Source organism: Vitis vinifera, chromosome 13 (genome assembly GCF_030704535.1).
Source record: "Vitis vinifera cultivar Pinot Noir 40024 chromosome 13, ASM3070453v1".
In the NCBI taxonomy this organism is placed as follows: Eukaryota; Viridiplantae; Streptophyta; class Magnoliopsida; order Vitales; family Vitaceae; genus Vitis; species Vitis vinifera.
Window position 1 is genome coordinate 7,761,608 of NC_081817.1, and position 19,844 is coordinate 7,781,451.

Consider the following 19,844-nt stretch of genomic DNA (forward strand, 5'->3'; position numbering starts at 1 on the left):
CGTACACCCCCTAGAACCAAAAACACAAAAAAAGGGAGTGGAATTGGGTGGGTGCCTCCCCTGATAACTTGACGAACCGTAGGGAAGTGAGCAGCTCGCCATTTGCATTCAGTTGAGTCAAAGGACGCATGCTTTTCCTCCTACTACAACAACCAAAAACTCTTCATTTCTCTCTCTGGACATTTTCTCTCTCTAAAATGGCGCTCTCTCGGCTCCGCCACCCTATAGTCTCTCGCGCCCCTTCCCTCTTCAGAGCTCGCATCCTCTCCTCCACCGCCTCCAGATCGCTCCCTCAGTACTCTCCCTCTCTTTCTATTTGTTTTCTGTTTTATTTGATTTGGCTGCATTTTTGGTTTCCTTGTAATCTAATGGACTGATTCATTTTAGTTTCTTGATTCATGTTGAAAATTTTTATTTGGTGGTTAACAGGTTTTTGTGATACCATGTAGAATATTGTAGTTTTGGGTGTTTATTTCGTTGTGTTTTTTCTTCTTTTTTTTTTTTTTTTTTTTTTTAATTCGGTGTGCAATTTTTCTTTTCTTTCCTTTTCTTTTCTTTTTTGGATGGATTTGGGGATCGTAGAATTGTGAATTGGTTTTGGTGTGTGAAGTAGATGGACCGTGGGATTGGAATTAGGATGGGATTTGTTGCGACTAAATGCAGAGCAATAATTGGGGTGTTCGGGATTGTTGGATTTGTGTCAAAATCGCTTGATATATTCTAAAGTTTGAAAATTTGACGTTGAAAGACAGCTTGAGAAATGATGTTGCAACTACCTCTCGAAGTTGTGATGTGATCATGTGGATCATCTGACATATTATATTGGTTGTGCAATTCTCTGAACACAAGGATAGTAGGTGTTGGTAATTCCACTATTTTTTGTGCTTAGAGACAGGTTATAACTTAGTTATGTGTGGCTTCTGAGAAATGTAGGAAAGAAGAGAGTTCGAACGTTGGGTCTTTTCTTATTTAGGAACAAAAAAAAGAACAAAAGCTTCTGATCGATTGATCCTAATGCAAAATTTTGTTTTATTTTTCTTTCCTTAGTTTTCTCAGCAATCAAATGGAAGGTTAGATAAAAACTTGAGGTAATACTGTTTTCTGCTTAATGCAAGTAATCATTGCCACTTGGGTTGTACTAATGGTTTATGATGCAGTTAAGGACTTTAAGTTATGAATTAGTTGCTGCATGGATTAAGGTATACTCAGATTAGTGTTAAGAATTGTTCAATTAGACATAAGTCATATGACTCATATATGCTTATGTATGGATGCATGTGTCATGCACATGTGCTCAAGGTTGGATATGTTTAATGTATTATGACAAACCCTTGTGGTAGGCTACCTTGATACTTGGATGGATTGGAATGACCCCCCAGCTTCAACAACTTCACAAATTTACCATTGGAGTTATTTTCTTTTTCCATTGGTCCTTGGCTTTTGACTTTTTTCTTTTCTTTTCTTTTCTTTTCTTTTCTTTTCTTTCAGTTGATTCATTTGCTCTGCCACTTTTCTACAGAGGAGAGTGGTTGGTGTTACAATTACAGTATGCATTGAAGATAATGATTGAAAATTTACGAGAAGATAAACGTCATGGTGCATATCATTTTTTCATATGCTACTAAAAATATGAAATAAGGGAAATAATAATGCCAAAAAATAAACTAAATTATGCGCTTTTACTTTAAATTTTGCATCTTTTTTCAATGAGAATTTGAAAAGTTAAAATATGTATTTAGTCATAGTATTATTTAATCCATATGGAAGGCTGGAGCCTTTATGTAGCTTGTGGCTAATAGGAGGGACAATGCCAATAATTTGCTTCAACAAAGCCTTCAGTCATGAGTGATTGATGTCTTATGTGTTCAGACAATGGGGAGATGGTAGATCTCCTTTTCCTTAATTGTTCAACAAGAAGGAAGCTTAGACTCTTCACATTTTCCATGGAATGGATACCCCATAAAACAGCAATTAGTCTGATGGTAATGACTTTTAATAGGTTTGGAGGCAACCATAAGAGTAGGATACTTAGGCGCATATCTACAAATGTTTTTTTAGGTGATCTAGTTGGAGAGGAATGCCAAGACTTTTTAGGATAAATGGAGACCTATTGAATCAATTTGGGATGTGGTGTTTTGCTTCTCTTCTGTTTGGTTTAGTTTCCCCAAATTTTTTGCACATCTTTGTTAAGTGACTCATCCTAGAGTGGAAAGTTGCTTGTTGTTTGAGGAGTAGGCCTACAATAGTGTTTTTTGACCAGATTTTTTCCTTTGGTGGGTCAATTCAAACTCAACTTTAATAGTAGTTTTGTATGTTATCTAGAATAATTAAGCATTTGCTGAGTTTTCCAAGATCATAAGAAAGGGGTGGTTAGAGATTTTTCCATTCTTGTTGGAGGGTTTGGTGATAGAGGCCCAGGTACTACCCTTGTGGGAATGCTTGATCCAAGTCAATACTTTAGGCTTCAGTAATTTCTTAGTGGAGAATGATTCATTGACAATTATATCTTGGATATCCTAAAGAAATAGGCCCTTGGATGTAGGGTTCTTTACTACCTAGGACTTTAGATTTGTCTTTGGAGTCAAGGTGTTTCTTCGATGCGTTTCTTGCTTAGTCAACCATTTGCTAGGTTCTTTGCATTAGCATGGTGCAATTAGCATGGAGGAGTTTTTTGTGGTGAATCACATGCCTCCATTATTTGTTATTTATTTGTGTCTTTGTTTTTCTTTTATCATGAATGACAATGAGTGAATAATAGAAATTTATTTATTGTATATTTTGGGGACCTAAGCTATTTCTTAAATTGCCAATAGATACAAAATATAAGGTACAAAGTTTAATGAAAGGTCTGTGTACCTCAACTAAATGCAAATTCAAAGCCCAAAATGTATCTTCAAGTGTTTATGGGATTGCCCTAGTTCTTCTCCTCAACTTTGGATACAATTAGGCATCTCCTACATCTTCAACCTTTTTTAGGTGGAGTTTGGTGAATAAGTGAAAAGAAAATTGAAATAAAAATTGGGAAATTGAATTTTGCTTGGATTGACATGCTTTGGTAGACTACTAGTGAAAGTCCTAACTAACAAGCTTAAAAAAGTGGTAGGTAAAGTGGTCTCAGCTTTCCAACCATTTGGAAAGGGAAAGCAGATTTTGGATGCGATCCTCATTGCTAATGAAGCCATTGGCCCTAGGATGAAAAGTGTCGAGAAGGGAGTCCTTTGTGAGCTGGATATTGAGAAGGCTTTTAATCATGTCACCTAGAACTTCCTAATAGTAGTTTTGGATAAAAAATGGGATTTGTTCTTGAGTGGACAAGTTGGATCAAGTGGTGCATCTCTGTGGCTTGTTTCTTCGGTTTGGTACATGGAACCCTTTGACTACTTTCAAAGTTCTAGAAGATTGAGGTAGAGAGAACTTCTACCGCCATATCTCTTTATCCTAGCTATAGGCTCTCTTGTCTATCCTATATAGGGCAAAGGAAGGGGGTTTTATCTTAGGCTTCTCAGTTAGTGGAAGAGGAGAGGGAATGGAAGTGTCCCATTCGCTTTTCACTGATGATACTCCTATCTTTTGTGATACCTCAAAAGAGAAAATAAAACACTAGAGTTGGACTTTCATGTGGTTTGAGGCAATCATAGTCCTTAAGATCAATATGGAGACAAGTGAATTAAGCCCTTGGGGAGGTTGCCTATGTGGAAGAGCTTGCTAGAGTCTTTGGTTGCAGTGTAGGGTATCTTGACCTTCCACTAGGAACTCATTTCAAATTAACTCGGATTTGGGCTGTGAAGGAGGAGAGATTTCAAGAATGACTTGTTATGTGGAAAAGATGGTACTTATTAAAGGTAGGAAAAATGACCCTATTTAAGAGTGTCCTTTCTAGTTTGTCAATTTACTTCATGTCCTTGTTCATTATTTCGAGAAAGGTGAGTTTAAGGTTGGAAAGAATCCAAAGAGACTTCGTTTGGGGGAAAGGGGCTCTTGAGAGCAAGCCGCACTTGGTGAGTTGGTCTTTAATTTGCTAGGACAAGAGAAGTGAGGGGAATACTACCCATCCTTAACAAGCCACTGCTTAGCAAGTCGTTGTGGAGAATTTCTTGTGAGAGTGGCTCCCTTTGGAAGCGGGTAATTTGGGGAGGTACTGGGAGGGGTGAGAGTGTGGAAGGCTATCAAAAGCGGATGGGAAGACTTTAAAAGTAGAATGGTCTTTAGGGTAGGAAATGGTCAAAGGGTTAAGCTCTGAACGGATAGATGTTGTGAGAATGAGCCCTTAGAGGAGTCCTTTCCCACATTTTTTTTTCCACCCTCCCTAATCTACTCCCATGTCTTGACTACCCATGCATCTTTAATGGATGCTATTGAGAATAATGTGGGAACCCTAAGTTCACGAGACAGATTCATGATTGGGAACTAGACGAGGTGGAGGCCTTTTTTAGGTAATTATAGGCATAATCAATTTGCAATGGTTTAAAAGGTAAGATGATTTGGCATAACACAAATTATGGCATTTTCTTTGTTAAGTCTCTTTATCCCTCCTTTTTCATTGATAGTTTAGATGTGTTCCCTTCACGATTTTAGAATCCTTGGGTCCCTATGAGGGTGGGTTTTTCATGTGAGAAGCTACATGGGGGAGGATTTTGGCTATGGATCAACTTAAAAGAAGGGGATGGAGAATACCAAACAGATGCTATTTGTGCAAAGGAGGCAAAGAAACAATTGCTCATATCCTCCTTCACTGTTCAAAAGCAGTCATGTTGAGGCATCTTGTTTAGGCTCTTTTTGGGATAGAATGGGTGATGCACTTTAGTATGAGAGAGGTCCTCTTTAGTTGGTATAGATCTTTTGTCATGAAGAAGAAAGAAAGTTTGGAGAGCTGCTCCCTTTGTGTGTTTTGGGCTATTTGGAAAGAAAGAAAGAAATAAGAGAGCTTTAGAAAACATTGAAAAGGGGGACTAAACAATCAAATAAGCTTTCATGCATATTTTTTAGGAGTGAGTTAGAATCTACATAAGTGATAGTTCTTTGACCATGTTAGACTTCATTGATTGGCTGAGCTCTAGTTGAGGTGAGGAAGTTGTTTTTTATGTTATCCCTTAGCTTTGTTTGGCCTTTTGGGGCCTTTGTATACAGTGTGTATACCTTGTGCACCCCTTTTATTAGGCATATTCTATCTTTGCCTATCAAAAGGAAAAAAAAAAAAAAGACATGCTCTGGTAAAATGCTGGATAGGTAGTATAGGAAAAAGAAAGAGTTAGAATTGGGTTGGAGAATAAATGGAAGTAAAATAAGAAGAAAAGTAGGAAATAATGTAAGAGGAAAAATAGGCAGCAATCAATGAATCTTCAAATCTGCTTTATTATTCACCAAGAGTGACCTTTATATATATTTTTTTTTTGATAAGTAAGCACATATATTAACAGAAGGCAAAAAAGCCGCAAAGCATACAGGGAGTATACGAGACAACTATGGCCTCCCAACCAAAAAGAACAAAACACCCCAACCCCTAATTGGAGGCTAACCACTCCAAGAAGCCTTTATATACACAGTCTACAACACATCTAGCAAAAACAAACAGCTAAAATTTTAAGTTGATACTAACAACATGGTAAATTTGAAACATGATAAACTAAAAAAAATAAATCCTCATAATTGTTAAATGAAAACATAAGTATAAAATCCTAATTAAAAGATACATCCCTTATACCTATGCTTGTGATAAGTTTGAAAAGGTGTAATTGGCATGTATGCTCTGCATCACCCCTCCTTTAGTTTTTGTGCAGCTACTCCACCAATTATGCGATCCCTTTTTCCTTCTCAAAAACTGACCATAAGAAGTCATTTTGAATTCTCTCACATCATGACAAGCTTAATAGGAATCTCGAAAATGGTGAAGGCAATGTGTGGGGATTTAAGCAATAGGTGATGAAATAGGAGACTGTCCCTCTTAAAGATAGAAAAGTCTTCTTTCATCTATCAAGTCTCCTCAAAATTTGTTCTATAATTGGGTCTCAGAAGTAAGGTGCCTTGGGGCTTCTAAGTAAGGTTAACCACTAAACCTACACTCAATGGAGGAGGTGAGCCTCCAAATATGCTTGTGTTATGACACCAGAAGGATGCTTTCTCAAGAATCTTCCAAGTAATGCTAGCATCTCATTTTGATAAAGATGGATGTGAATATGCATGTATAATTGGTGTGAAAGTGTACCTAATTGTAAACCTAAGGTAATCACCCAAGTGGAGGATGAATTGATTGAAAGATACTTTTTCAAATTTTATCAAAATTACAAGCCTATATGCAATAATAATGATATAAAGCAATAATCAATGATGTGAGCAAACAAATAATAAAGAGATTAGGGAAGAAGAAACAAACTTTGATGTACGTGATTTGACAGCACCTTAGCTACATCCACTGTCCTAAAGCTTTAATCCAAGCCTTTAGGTTGCTCCATTATGCAAGGATCCTTCAAACCAAGGGCTACAATATACAATTGGTTTCTAGGTACCAACAAGTCTTCACAATTTCTTTCAAATGATCTTCCCTCACTAAGAACCACTCTCTTAGGGGAAAAATAATCCTTTGATCAAAAGGAGTATAAAGAGCTAGCTAGGCAAGTGAGAATATAGTGTGGAAATTAGCTAGACTTAATTGTGCAATCAATGGGGTTGCAAGTTAGGAATAATTGTATTAAGGATGTATTGGAAGCTCAAATTCAATCTATAGAATGTTTTGCAAGTGGTAGGTTGTTTCTAAATGAAGTTTGGGGGCTTTAAATATGAGATTTTTGGAAAAATTGGTTTTTAGATGTAGTCTTCCCCTCTACTAGTTGACTATGCAGTCAATCACTTGACTACCCATTAGCATTTAACGCATATCAGGTGACCTTGCACAACCTATTAACCAGTTACTGAACCAGTTGCATGACCTATTGATTAGTTGCTTAGTCTGTAGACACTTCTAACATGCTACAAAACAAGGGTTCTACCCAAATGGAACCAGATGACAAGCTGGTCAACTGCCTGAGCTAGAGAACCATAGTTTTGTGCACTTTTGCAAGCTTCTGAGTTGATTTAAACTGCGGCTAAGTCATTCAAATTTGAAAAATCCTTCTTAACTTTTGAGAATACACTGGAAAAGTTTAGTCCTGAATGAGTGTAGCTCATTTTAAGAAAATATTTTTCCATTTTCGCACTTTTGAGCTTTATTTTGAAAACCTTAGAATGATCGATTTGTTTAAGCCCAGAAGTTTGATCTCAATAGGTCAAATTTTTATGGAGTGTGGTTCTCACGCAATTGCACCTTGATCTAACTTTAGATAAGATCCTAAGTACTAGAGTTCTTGAGGACTTCTCTTGATTGAATTTTGGACGTTCCATGCATGTCTTCTCCTTGAAGCTCCCAATTTATATTAGAAATTTATAACCTGGTCAAAAAACTTCAAGAAAAGATTAGGTGTTAATCCTTTGTTTTGTTATCATCAAAATCAGTCTTGAGAAATTCAATTTGGACTTGTGTTTCTTTTAAGTATCTTAAGATGAGATCATTAGCATCTTATGGCTTATGTTTCCTCTTTCCATATTTCTTTGGTTGTAGAAATGATGCTTTCACATTGCCCAATATCATTTTTAATGACTCTGTGATTCTGACCTATTAACTTATGTGAAGACATCATTGCTTATAATGCTTATTGAATTCAATCCCATTCCCATTTATGTAAGGATCACTGTAGTATCCTTGCTTACTTTTTACTCGCTGGTGCAGCACTTCCACTGTGCAAAAGTCTTCTGTGGATGGTGATGGCACTCTGTTAAGGTTTGCATCTATTGCCCTTCCATCTGTGGTCCCTTGTGAACCATGTTTTGATTTCTTATGTGGTTGCATTACTCCTATATTTCCAGCTTGTTTGAATTAGTTTTTTTATTTAGTGCCTGTTGTAAACTTCTTGTTCTCTAATTTCAGGACTAAAGAGAAGGTGTTTCTTTCTATTAGTTAGAAATGTTTTGGCTTTTTATTACCTTATTTTGGTCACTACAATGGTGAAAATGTGATTGGAGTTAATGCTGATGTTAAAACTAAACTGAGCCTGGTTATGGAGCATCAACTAACCTCAAGATTGAACCAATACATTCAACCCTAACCTAACCCGTTGTTGAATGTTTTGGATGCTTGTGGTGGGGTTTCATTAAACCAGGTCAAGCAGTTCTTATTCTGATTTTACCTTGATATGTACATGATGTATGAATTCACAAAAAACATGTATATATTTATAATTTATGGATATAAGATGACCTTAAACCAGTTATTTGACCTAAAACAAAACACGTCAGAAAACCAAATCTGAAAATCAAATCAAGGTCAAGCTAGGTAGTTGATCTAATTGAGCACCGGCATGAAGCCAGAAAACTGATCTAAATCCAATCAGGGTCTGCGCATCAGGTTGGGTTCATATTATTCAGTTATTATTTGGACCAACCCAGCTTGCAGCCCAAGTTACTTTAATTTCAAATTTTCTTTTCCTATGTAATTCACTGATGATGAAGCTTATCAGGCCTGCATCTTTACTGATGGTCCCCAGAGTTCAAGATGGTTCTTCTAAGCTCAAGGTCAGTTTTTGAAATATATTAGTAAATACCTCTTCATATCAAAGCTGTGTTTTGACTTTGATTGCCATTTTGCAGTTGCAAGTCGGTGTCCGTAATTTCTCATCTGCAGGTATAGATCTTAGCTAATCGGAGTTTATGTATCATGTCTTTGTATCTCTTAGATTCTTACAGTTTTGGTCATAAGAAGCCCTGTAGTGATCTCTTGTGTGGGTTATGCATTCAGTAGCTGTCTACTAAGCTGCAGGCTTGATGAACACAACCATACAACCTTCTATAAGAAAACAAGAGATTAACTTTCCAATTTTATTTGTATTTACCAGTACCCTACCTGACACTCTTCAGGGATCATTATCAGGTCAATTAATCATAACATATTAGGACCCTTGCCTGTTTCTAATAGACTGGCAGGGTAAAAGAATGTCAATAACTGAAATAAATTTATGAATTGCTAGTTATGTTATCTGTAAGTTGTTCCTTCCTTTTATGTATTAATAAGAGTGCACATTGGGCAAGGATCAACATAACCCAAATCCTACTCATGATAGGGCTTAGGTTCTAGGCAGTCACCAACCCAGAAGAAACTATAGAAGTTTAATTTCATTGTATACCTTCCTGTTGTGGTTGTGGTGGTGGTTCCTTGATTAGATAAAATGTACCCTCTTTAAAATCCTTAAGCTATATTTGTGCCATGCCAATTAAGAGACTGTTTCGGTGTGGGAAGAAATGTCCTTGGTGGTTTTTTCTAGAGAGTAATTATTAAAAATTTTATGTTAAAACTAGGAGAAAATAAAAGTTATTATAGCAAGTTATTGTAGCAGTTCTTTTCAGCCAACTCGAATGGGTTAGTATCACCACTACTGTAACAGTGAATGATTAGGGTTTCTTTTTAGTCTTTTTGAGTTCCTTTCTAAGGTTTAACTCAGTTAGGATTGGTTGTTATTTGTTTTTCTGGTCTATAGAAAGGGCTGCAGTCATCTGATTGAATTAATACTTACCGAAATGAGAATTTACAGTTCCTAAGGACTTGTTTTGAAGGCAAGAGATCCTGGATCTCTCTCTCTCTCTCTCTCTCTCACTAAATTCTTTTTTTTTCCTCCTTTTTTTTCTGGTTTTCTTTTAATTTCCTTCCTATTATATACATTATTGTTGTGTTTCTATGTGCTTTTCATGTTTTGAGTTTCAACTAGAGTTAGTGATAAATGCATTTTTCATGTATACTTTGTGATGCATGTCAGGGTATCCGTGTTCTGGCTCTTATCGTTGAACTTTTGTGTTACTGCAGAGCTTCCTTCGCATATGGTCCTTGGAATGCCAGCTTTATCACCTACAATGGTAAGATATATGGGGAAGGAATTAATTTTGAAACATTTGTTGTTTTTTTTGTGGTTGGATCTTCTCTTTTTTGCACAAAAGCTAGGTTGCATTCTTGTGTGCTCTCTTGTGCAGACTCAAGGTAACATTGCAAAATGGAGGAAGAAAGAAGGAGATAAGGTCAGTTATATTCAAAAAGTTGATATGATGTGAGAGTTTAAAGCTTCTTAAGTTCCAATTTGATATAATTATAAATAATGACAATAAGAAATTTTCACTTGATGAGACCATTTGTTGATTTCATCTATGAATTTGGTGATTTAATCTAACAGATTGAGCCAGGTGACGTTCTATGCGAAATAGAGACAGACAAAGCTACCCTTGAGTTTGAAAGTCTTGAAGAGGGGTAATTCTGTTTTCTTTTCCTAAAAACAAGCTGATTTTATATATTTTGTGTAGTAATAGAATGTAATATTGAGATTAGCTATTATAGTGATATATTGTCTTCTACTCTTCATTCCCACAAATCTTTTGATTGGCATAAAAAAGAATGTTTCCATAGGCATTCTCTTTCTCTCTATATTTTATTTTCAGCACGTGGAAATTAAAATGTTATGAACTTCATTTTTTTTGTTACATTTAGAATCTGATTTCTCTTTCTATCTTTTTGTTTTCACATGTCAGCACTTGTAGTTTCATGGCTTTCACATTGAATATGATATTCAGTTTTCTAAACAAAATCTGTATTTCATCACCTGCATCATGGCTGGATAGTGCATATAAATAGTTGAGTGAAAATTTAAACATGTGCTTCAATCCTTTGGCCCTGGTGTTTTGCAAACATTTTATGCAGGTTTCTGGCTAAGATACTAGTAGCTGAAGGTTCAAAGGATGTGCCTGTGGGACAACCTATTGCAATAACGGTAAATTGAGATAATCCTCAAACGTTTATTGATTTTTTGTACTTAAATAGAATACCATGTGCATCCAGCCAGACAAAGAAGGAATACAATAAGCATTTACTTTTGTTTCGGGTTTTCTAAGAACAAAAGCTATTCTATGATGTTCAGAGAATTCAGCATCTTGTTTAAGTATGCCCTTTTAGTGAAGTTCTTTGCCTTTTTTTCCCATTCCGTTATTAGTATATTAGGCTTTGTAAGTAATTTCTGTTAGAGTAATAGCTTGTCAATATATAGCTTTTGAACATTGACTTCAGTTGTGTCGTAAGCATAACTGTTGATATGTTATACAGTTTTTTTATGCTTGCTCGGTCTTTGCTATCAAGTATTAATCATTCTGAGTATCTATTGTTGTGAAAAATATATTCAACCATTCACAAGGTGGAGGATGAAGAGGATATCCAAAAAGTCCCTGCTAGTGTTGCTGGAGGATCAGGGGTTGAAGAGAAAAAATCAAAACATGAAAATGCTGGAAATGAAGACAAGCAACAGGAAATGAGTTCTACAATTAACACAGCAGAACTTCCTCCTCATATTGTTCTTGGAATGCCAGCATTGTCCCCAACTATGGTAAGAAAGTTTGAATACGGATTGTAATACTTCTGGCTGACCTTGTCATGCTAAATTTAGAAGCTTAAAGTTTTATTTATTTGTGTATTCATTTTCAGAACCAGGGTAACATTGCTAAGTGGAGGAAAAAGGAAGGAGATAAGGTTTGTTATGCTTAATTAAAGGTTATTGAATTTCAAGTAATATTTTTTTTCCTGTTTGGAAAATACTTGTTTATCTATTCAGCCTTTCCTGTTCTCTTGATCATTTACTTGATCTAACAGATAGAAGTGGGTGATGTGATATGTGAGATAGAGACAGACAAAGCCACCCTTGAATTTGAAAGTCTTGAAGAGGGGTAATGTTCTATGACAATGCCTTATAATACTCTATTGCTTTACACATAAATAAATAAATAAATAAATAAATAAATAATTCTTTGAAAATGCCATAGAACTCCTTTTCCTCTATATAATTTGTCTTGAACTTCAATTATGGAACTAATCATAAAATCTTGATGCAAGTTTGTTTAGGAACTTAAAAAAACATTTTAATCGTTATTTTGGAACATAAGTGAATAAAATTTTAACCAATGATGCATTTTTAAGCCCTTCTTGAGATACTTGTCTTTATTTTGTGTTGGAATGTTGGCTGCAGGTACTTGGCTAAGATAGTAGCACCTGAAGGTTCTAAGGATGTGGCTGTGGGACAACCCATTGCAATAACAGTGAGTTGGAATAATGCTAGTCACTTGTTTGTGTATGACTTATTTTCACCTTAGCTGCAACTTATTGCCAATCAATTTTACAGTAAGCACTAGATACTTGTTATCAGTTCTTCCAACACGATTTTGATTAATGCAAATCTTATGCATCATACTAGTCCGTAATTTCTAGTGCAGCTATAGCCACTCGAGGCAGCATATGGAGCACTAATATCTGCTTTTTTGCAAGGTTGAGGATCCAGATGACATTGAAATTGTAAAGGCCAGTGTTAGTAGTGGTTCAGATATCAAGAAGGAAAAGCCACAACAGCAAGAATCTAGAAATGAAGTTAGAGCAGAGAAATCCAGTTTTACTAGGATTAGTCCGTCTGCAAAGTTGCTAATTACAGAATTTGGATTGGATGCATCAACACTGAAGGCATCAGGTCCTCGAGGTACTCTGCTGAAAGGGGATGTTTTAGCTGCAATAAAGGCAGGAATAGGATCTTCAAGTTCTTCCTCAAAGGATAAGATGCCTCCACCTCCAGTTCACTCTCAAGCTTCTCCCTCAGCATCACCAGAAAGGTCTCATTTACAGCAATCAGAATCATTTGAAGATATGCCCAATAGCCAAATACGCAAGGTAAGTTTCATTTAACTTGGAAACAGCATTTGGCCAATATTTGTAATGTGCATGACTTCTGTCTATATTTGTTTTGTGGATTCTTAAATAGGTTATGACATCACTGACATGTTAATAGGATTTTAAGCCTTTTTAGATTATGCCCCTCATATCTACCTATTCAAATTAAGTCAAATAAGGCATTTGAGGAAGAATAGTAATTGCACCAGTAACAGTTATTTATATTATAGCCTCTACAAGGACAGGAAGGCTTTGAGGATGTGAGGGTGAATCTGGTGCTCTGCATTGACAAAAGTTATGACCCTGGATTTATAATAGAATTATGGGAGGTTTTATGTGTCCATTTCAAGTAACTGGGACAGCATTTTCTCCACGTGGGTGGAAGATCTAGATTAGATCCCTTTTTGTCTATTATATAAAATATTTGTCATGCCTCTCTTTTATAAATAAGGGCTTTAATATAGAGCTCCTTTTTACTGAAGTTGCATTTAAATTGAGCCATCAGATGTTGTTTTGCAGGTGATAGCAACAAGGTTGTTGGAATCAAAACAAAATACTCCACATTTATATTTATCCTCAGGTTTAAGAATACTATACACTTTTCTATATTTGTTACTATTAACTAAGCTATAGTCTGAAAGATTTGATTGTTTCTACAGATGTTATACTGGATCCCCTTCTTTCCTTTAGAAAGGAGCTTAAAGGTATAAAATATAATCTTTTATCTTGTTACTTTGGTTTCTTATGCATTCTTGTAATTTGAAGGATTATTCATCCTTCTGTCTTTTCTCAATTACAGAGAAGCATGATGTTAAAGTCTCAGTGAATGATATTGTTATCAAAGCTGTAGCAATGGCACTTAAAAATGTACCAGAAGCAAATGGTAATACATTTCTCAAGTATTTATGCACTGTTCCAATGGAGCTGTCTTGAATAGATAATTCAGAGGCATGAAATTGCATGTTTGTGGTTGGAGTTAATTATAATTAGAGATGAATTTGTTTTTATTTTTTTTTCCTAGTTCACAGTCTCTTTCAATTAGTTGATGTTTGATGCTGCATTAAGACATATTTTCATATTAAACACAAAAATGGATATTAGTTGAACTTGTTTACTGTTGTAGGTTTGTTGCACATACTCTGTTCTGCCAGAACCTACATAGACCTAAGTTTTGTTTAACTGTTGAGCATTGTGAGAACCCTAGGTTTTCTAACCAGCAAAGAATAGAGGTTGTCGAAACTTGCATGAATTTTTTTTTTTCCACTAATTCCCAATCTTCAACTGAAGAAATCAGGAAGACATACATTGTGTTTTAACTACTAATACTAGTTGTAATGCTATTGCACATGTTATTTCTAATTTGCTAGCTTGTTTGCTTGGTATTAACATCTTTTGTAACAACTTCTGACTTCCTAAGACCTTATTGAACTTTTCTAATCATTTAGTGAATAAATTTATCCTATTTTTTCTACATAGAAATAAATTTGATTTTATATATAAGAATTGATGTTAAACCCAGAAAGGGTTTTTGTAAACCAATAATTGAGATGATGTTCGTGATTGGTGCTGATGGTAATCACCAAATATTGATGTTTAACAGCAGAAGTCTAAAAGTCATCAATCAAGATTACATTGGTGGTTGCTGCTGATGATAACCACCAGGTATTGATGTTCAACAGAAAAAGTTTTTGAAATACATCAATATAGATTACATCAATAGTTGTTCTATTGATTGGCTTGTTTTTTCTACAAGTCCTCTTCTGAACAATGTTTGAATTCTTTCAATCTGAAGTACTTTGATTTGTCAACTTTTTCCTGCACTCAAGTTCTGTGATGGGCTTCATATGCATATTATTTGTGTTTCAATATTGTGTTGAACTGATGAAATGAAGGAAAGTGGTATTACTAACTGCTATATTGGAATACTTTATATTCTTACTGCCAACTGATTTTTGGAGTGTATGGATACTTGCATCAATCCTTCTACAACATGTCATTTTGATTTTTTACTCCAACTAAGTTCTGATATCTATATATCTGATGCCAAATTTTGTTGTGGCAATACATTGCAGCTTACTGGAATGCCGAGAAAGGAGAAGTCATTTTATCTGATTCTGTTGACATATCAATTGCAGTTGCTACAGAGAAGGTATTCTGCCACTAGCTTGTTCCTTAGCCTTCATTTGGATCTCAGGAAACAATAGGGAAAGGGGAAAAAAAAAAGGGAGAAATCTCAAATTCTCTTGTTTCCTAATATTATCTGAGTTACAGGGCTTGATGACTCCAATTGTGAGGAATGCTGATCAGAAGACCATATCATCAATCTCTATAGAGGTATTTCATAAGTTGATTAAAATTTAGTTCAGTGTTCTGAATCTCCTCCTATTCTATGGCCAGTGAAGATTTTGAGCTTACACTTTCACATTCTCTTTTTTTAGCTTGAAAAATAATGAATAAATCCTGGAAATTTGCTTGCAGTAGAAACCTGAATCTACAATTTTTTTTGCTTGAAGAGTGTTATTTTTTAAAAAAATATTCATTCATTAAATGGTAAATACAAAGAAGGATGAACAATGCTTCCAAGATGTACAGTTGTTGATAAAAAGTAAACATGTATGCTGCTCCATAAAAAGTAAAACCATCTACACGGGCGGAAGGCTGAAAAAGCAATATACACACACTGTCAAAGCTTAATACATGCAGGGGGAAAGTCTCAACAAAGGAAACCGAGTGCTTTGCTGCTTTGTTGGCTAACTGTTCTGCAACTTGATTTACTGAACAAGGCACCTGAGAGAAGGAGCAAATCCCACGTAACTAGCAACATCTAGAATTTTGTGGATTCAGTTGCCAAACCTCTATGAGACTATCTCCCTATTAGATGCCCAAGATATTACAATAATAGAATCTCCCTCTACTATTAGATTAAATAGGCACAAAAGTTTTACCCTGCGGCAAGCCCTCCAATAATGCTAGGAGTTCTGAAGTTACTCTTTTTAGACTAAACAACAGTACATTCATCAAAATCGTATCTATGTTAGAACATATGCAGTAGTGGTCAGCAGTATTAATCTCAAATCCTTAATTTTTGTGCATTCATTAATGCTATGAGTTTTGTTGAACTGAGTGAGAATGAAATCTGCAACAACCTAAATGAAAGTCCATCAATCTAGCTCCAATATCCTTTCAATTACTTATCAATTCTCAATTAATTCTTTGGGGAATAATTTCCCTTGTTTCATGGATTTCTAGTTAATTAATTTTTGTACCTCAGGTCAAAGAATTAGCTGAAAAGGCACGAGCAGGGAAGCTTAAGCCCAATGAATTTCAAGGAGGAACTTTCAGGTGAATGTGTCTTATAATTCCAGTATGATACTATTACTTGTGTCTTTTGTTAAAAGCAGCCATCATAATTTTTTTTTTTTTTAATCTTATACAGCATTTCAAACCTGGGAATGTTTCCTGTTGATCACTTCTGTGCAATTATAAACCCTCCACAGGTACTTTCTCTCTCTTTTCCTAATTAAGGACTCGAACGAAACTAAGATTACACTAAGTTGTCATTATTGAGCTTTTGTATCTCTCTGGTTTAATGCTGTTATCTTGCAGTCTGGTATTCTTGCTGTTGGTAGAGGCAACAAGGTTGTTGAACCAGTGGTTGGAGGCGATGGTTAGATATTGTTGCTTATATCCTATTCTACCATACACTTGATGCATTTTTAGTTAGTTGTATGATTTGGATTTACTTGCTTCTCAGGACTTGAGAAGCCTGCAGTTGTCACAAAAATGAACTTAACATTATCCGCTGATCATCGTGTTTTTGATGGCAAAGTTGGAGGTATGTAATGGTGTAAAATTTGTTTATTTTCTAAATGAGGAGGTTTCCTAGCTATGCTGGATACTGCATAACCATTTTCTATTCAAATCATGCTTCATGCTCTATAATTTAGTAGGATATTTATGCATGATCAGTGTGCCATTAATGTTGTACAAAATACAAACAATCATGGAGGGGTCCGACTCCTCCCAGGTTCAATCTTCCTTGGTTTTCGAAGGTCATGAGTGTAACCAACTCCAAAATCCCAAATCTTGCATGGGGGTTATGACTGAAAGGCAAAAGAGATGGGCACTAAAATGCCCACATCTTTGATGAAAAAGACAGATGTTGTCTCCCTGCATTAATTCTGTGTCAAAAGAGAGAGCATGAGCTAGGGTTCCTTTTTTCTGTTTCCTTTAGTACATGCACCTGCATCTACAGAGTCATCAGTTATCCAAGTTTCTGCTATTTAAGCAGCCCGGAGTCTTGGACTATAGCATTGAAGGATGTGAATAACAGAAGTTTTAACCTTACTCATACTTTTTTGGTTCCTTTCATTTTGATGTTAATCCTGTCTTATTTCACAGGTGCATTCCTTTCAGCTTTGCGCTCAAACTTCAGTGATATTCGAAGACTTCTGTTGTAAACATGAGCACTTAAATGTTGTTATTAAAGACTTGTTCTGTAATAACACGAGGAAAGCCCTCGGAATTAATAGATGGAGTTTCCTAGAGAGCAATCATAGCAGGTGATTGTCTTCCAAATTGTATTTGGAAATTTTCCTAGCATCCAGCAATTTTGTTCCTGGGATACATGGCTTTAACATATTGCATTTCTAGTACCATCTCAAGTTATTGATTCATTGGATTCAACTTGTTTGAAGAGAGTCAAATTGTCTGTTTAGGTATCAATTGATATGAGATTTGGTATGGTGTACTTAGGTTTATGTGTTCCAAAGTTGTGCTGCTGTTGTCCTTTATCATACTAATAATGTACAAGGAAAGCTTTGGGTAAATACCCATTAATTTACTAATAAATTGCTTCCTGGCTTAATGGTATTACAGTTTTAATTTGCTCCTTACCCTCTGCTTCTAATTAGCTGGTATAATTTAAATACAGATCAAACACCTTTTGGTTTTGTTTGGTTCCCGGAGATTACTAAGAAAAATATGGAGCAAAATTATCTTCTCATGTTTTGTTTTATTATTAAAAATATTTTTTTAAAATAATTAAAAGTAATATATCTATATATCTATATATATATAAATTATTATTTTTATATAAAATTAAATAAATTTGAAGTGATATATAAAAATAATTTATTAATTTTATTATTTTTTTAATATTTTAATTTTTTTTATCTTATATTTTGAATTTTCTTTCAAATTTTCTACAAATCAAATATAAACTATAAGATTATAATAAAAGGGTGTTGCTATCATGAAGAGACTAGGATGTCTCGACAACGGGTGTGACCTGTTCAACGATTTGCAGCTCGTGCTGGAAGTCCATGCCCACCTCGACTATAGGTGGAGGGAGAAGCGGTACTCCTTTTGGTGCTTGGACAAGCCATGGCTGTGAACTTGAGATAAGCTTTTCACATGTAAATGTAATATAATGTAAGAAATTAACAATGTCCATTGGAAAAGTCCATATTTCAAGCTCAAGAAGAATATGTGTTATGTTTTTCTTTCTTACTTATATTTAAATATATTTTAATTTAATTCTGAATACAACTTAATAATATTAAGTAGTTTGTTTTTTTATTATTTTATTTATGTTAAGCATTAACTATTAATAGGGTGAGATGGTGTTGAGATTTTTTTTTAATTGTTTCAAAAAGTTATTTTTAGCATTCAATAAAAAAACTAAATATTTTTATTTTTTCTATTTAATTAAAAAAAATAGGTAGAAAAAATAAATTAAAAACAAATCATCAAAATTTGAAAGCAAATTAGATTCAATATTAGGTTAAAAAAATAAAAATAAATAAACACCACCATGGTATAAGAATCAATGACACATTTTTAAGATATCAACTTAGTCGGAGTTTGGTAAATCAACCTAATAGCTTAATATTACTTAATGACAATTTAAGTTATTAAGTAGATTAAACATATTTGATAAAATAACTTAGTATTATAACTTAAAGTAAAATAACTTTAAGTGGAAGTCAAAATGGTTAACCTATATATTCTTAATTTCAAATCTATTTTACCCTATTTGATTGAAAAGTCAGTGGTACGAAACTATTGTACGTTAGAATATGAGTGAATGGTAGATCTTAATTTGATTAATAAAAGCATAACTAAAAATCCTAATCAAAAGATAAGATTTTGTCTTTGGGATACATGGTCTTCAACATTTTGCCTTTCTAGTACCATCTCAAGTTGCTTGAGTTATTTTTATTGATTCATTGGATTCAACTTATTTGAAGATGAAATTTTTATCCTGTTCTTAGGTTTATCTGTTGTTTTTATCGTACTAATGATATAAAAGGAAAGCTTTGGGGTAAATACTCACAAATTTATCAATAAATTGCTTCTTGGGGTAATGTTATTACATATTTTGATTTGTTTCTAGTTAGTTGCTAAACTTTGGTGTAGATCAAACACCCCATAGGAAGATTCTATAAACAAAAGAAACTCTCCTCAATATAGAGGTGACAATTCATGTTTGTAGCTCTAGTTCATGTCATATCAACATGACATGGAGCAGCCCAACGTAGTGATCCCCAATTAGTAGCCTTGATCGAGGTTGCCCATCATGGAGGTGGCACCGACTTTAGTATGAATGACAAGGGCATCTTTTGATATAGACCACACTTTTGTGTGCCTGATGTAGAGGATTTGAGAAAAGAGCTTCTTGAGGATGCTTACTATTCTTGATACATTGTTCACCAAAGAGGAGCAAAGATGTATCATGACTTGAGAAAACATTTTTGGTATATAAGAATGAAGCAGTCACCTCAAGAGATTAATTATCAAGTCTATTCTTGATAGATGCTATTTCTTAAGTTAAGGTGATCACACCTTACCCATAAAACTATCCTCAATTGGTCTCTTACTACTCTAATTATGTGTGTAGATGATATTATTGTGACATGTGATGACAATAAAGAGATTTTAGGATTGAAGGTCTATTTAGCAAAAAAATTTGAAATCAAAGACCTTGGAAGTCTAAGTTACTTTTTGGGAATTAAAGTGGCTAGATTTCGATAGGGAATTTTTATCTTTTAACAGAAATACACTCAAGATCTTCAAG

At 34.7% G+C, this 19,844-nt stretch overlaps 1 protein-coding gene across 2 annotated transcripts; it reads left to right on the plus strand.

The window, feature by feature from the left end:
* Positions 1–25: 25 nt before the first annotated feature.
* Positions 26–17,442, plus strand: LOC100243846 (dihydrolipoyllysine-residue acetyltransferase component 1 of pyruvate dehydrogenase complex, mitochondrial). Of its 2 annotated transcripts, XM_002262746.5 has the most exons (23): positions 26–295; positions 7,760–7,810; positions 8,547–8,601; positions 8,677–8,710; positions 9,884–9,933; positions 10,048–10,092; positions 10,245–10,318; positions 10,766–10,835; positions 11,253–11,441; positions 11,540–11,584; positions 11,705–11,778; positions 12,078–12,147; positions 12,374–12,766; positions 13,286–13,346; positions 13,426–13,470; positions 13,566–13,649; positions 14,839–14,915; positions 15,038–15,100; positions 16,038–16,108; positions 16,203–16,263; positions 16,373–16,433; positions 16,521–16,601; positions 17,168–17,442. In XM_002262746.5, exons 1-23 carry the CDS (start codon positions 129–131, stop codon positions 17,224–17,226), a joined length of 1,980 nt encoding a protein of 659 aa, XP_002262782.3. In that variant the 5' UTR covers positions 26–128; the 3' UTR covers positions 17,227–17,442. The 2 variants fall into 2 exon arrangements, with proteins under 2 accessions (XP_002262782.3, XP_059597801.1); XM_059741818.1 differs by lacking the exons at positions 10,766–10,835; positions 11,253–11,441; positions 11,540–11,584; positions 11,705–11,778 and having other exon boundaries at positions 42–295.
* The last annotated feature ends 2,402 nt before the right edge of the window (positions 17,443–19,844 follow it).

Coding starts and splice junctions, on each gene's coding strand:
- LOC100243846 (XM_002262746.5), top strand. CDS start 129: ATGCTTTTCCTCCTACTACAACAACCAAAAACTCTTCATTTCTCTCTC. Junction 296..7,759: donor GCCTCCAGATCGCTCCCTCA/GTACTCTCCCTC, acceptor TCGCTGGTGCAG/CACTTCCACTGTGCAAAAGT. Junction 16,264..16,372: donor CAATTATAAACCCTCCACAG/GTACTTTCTCTC, acceptor GTTATCTTGCAG/TCTGGTATTCTTGCTGTTGG.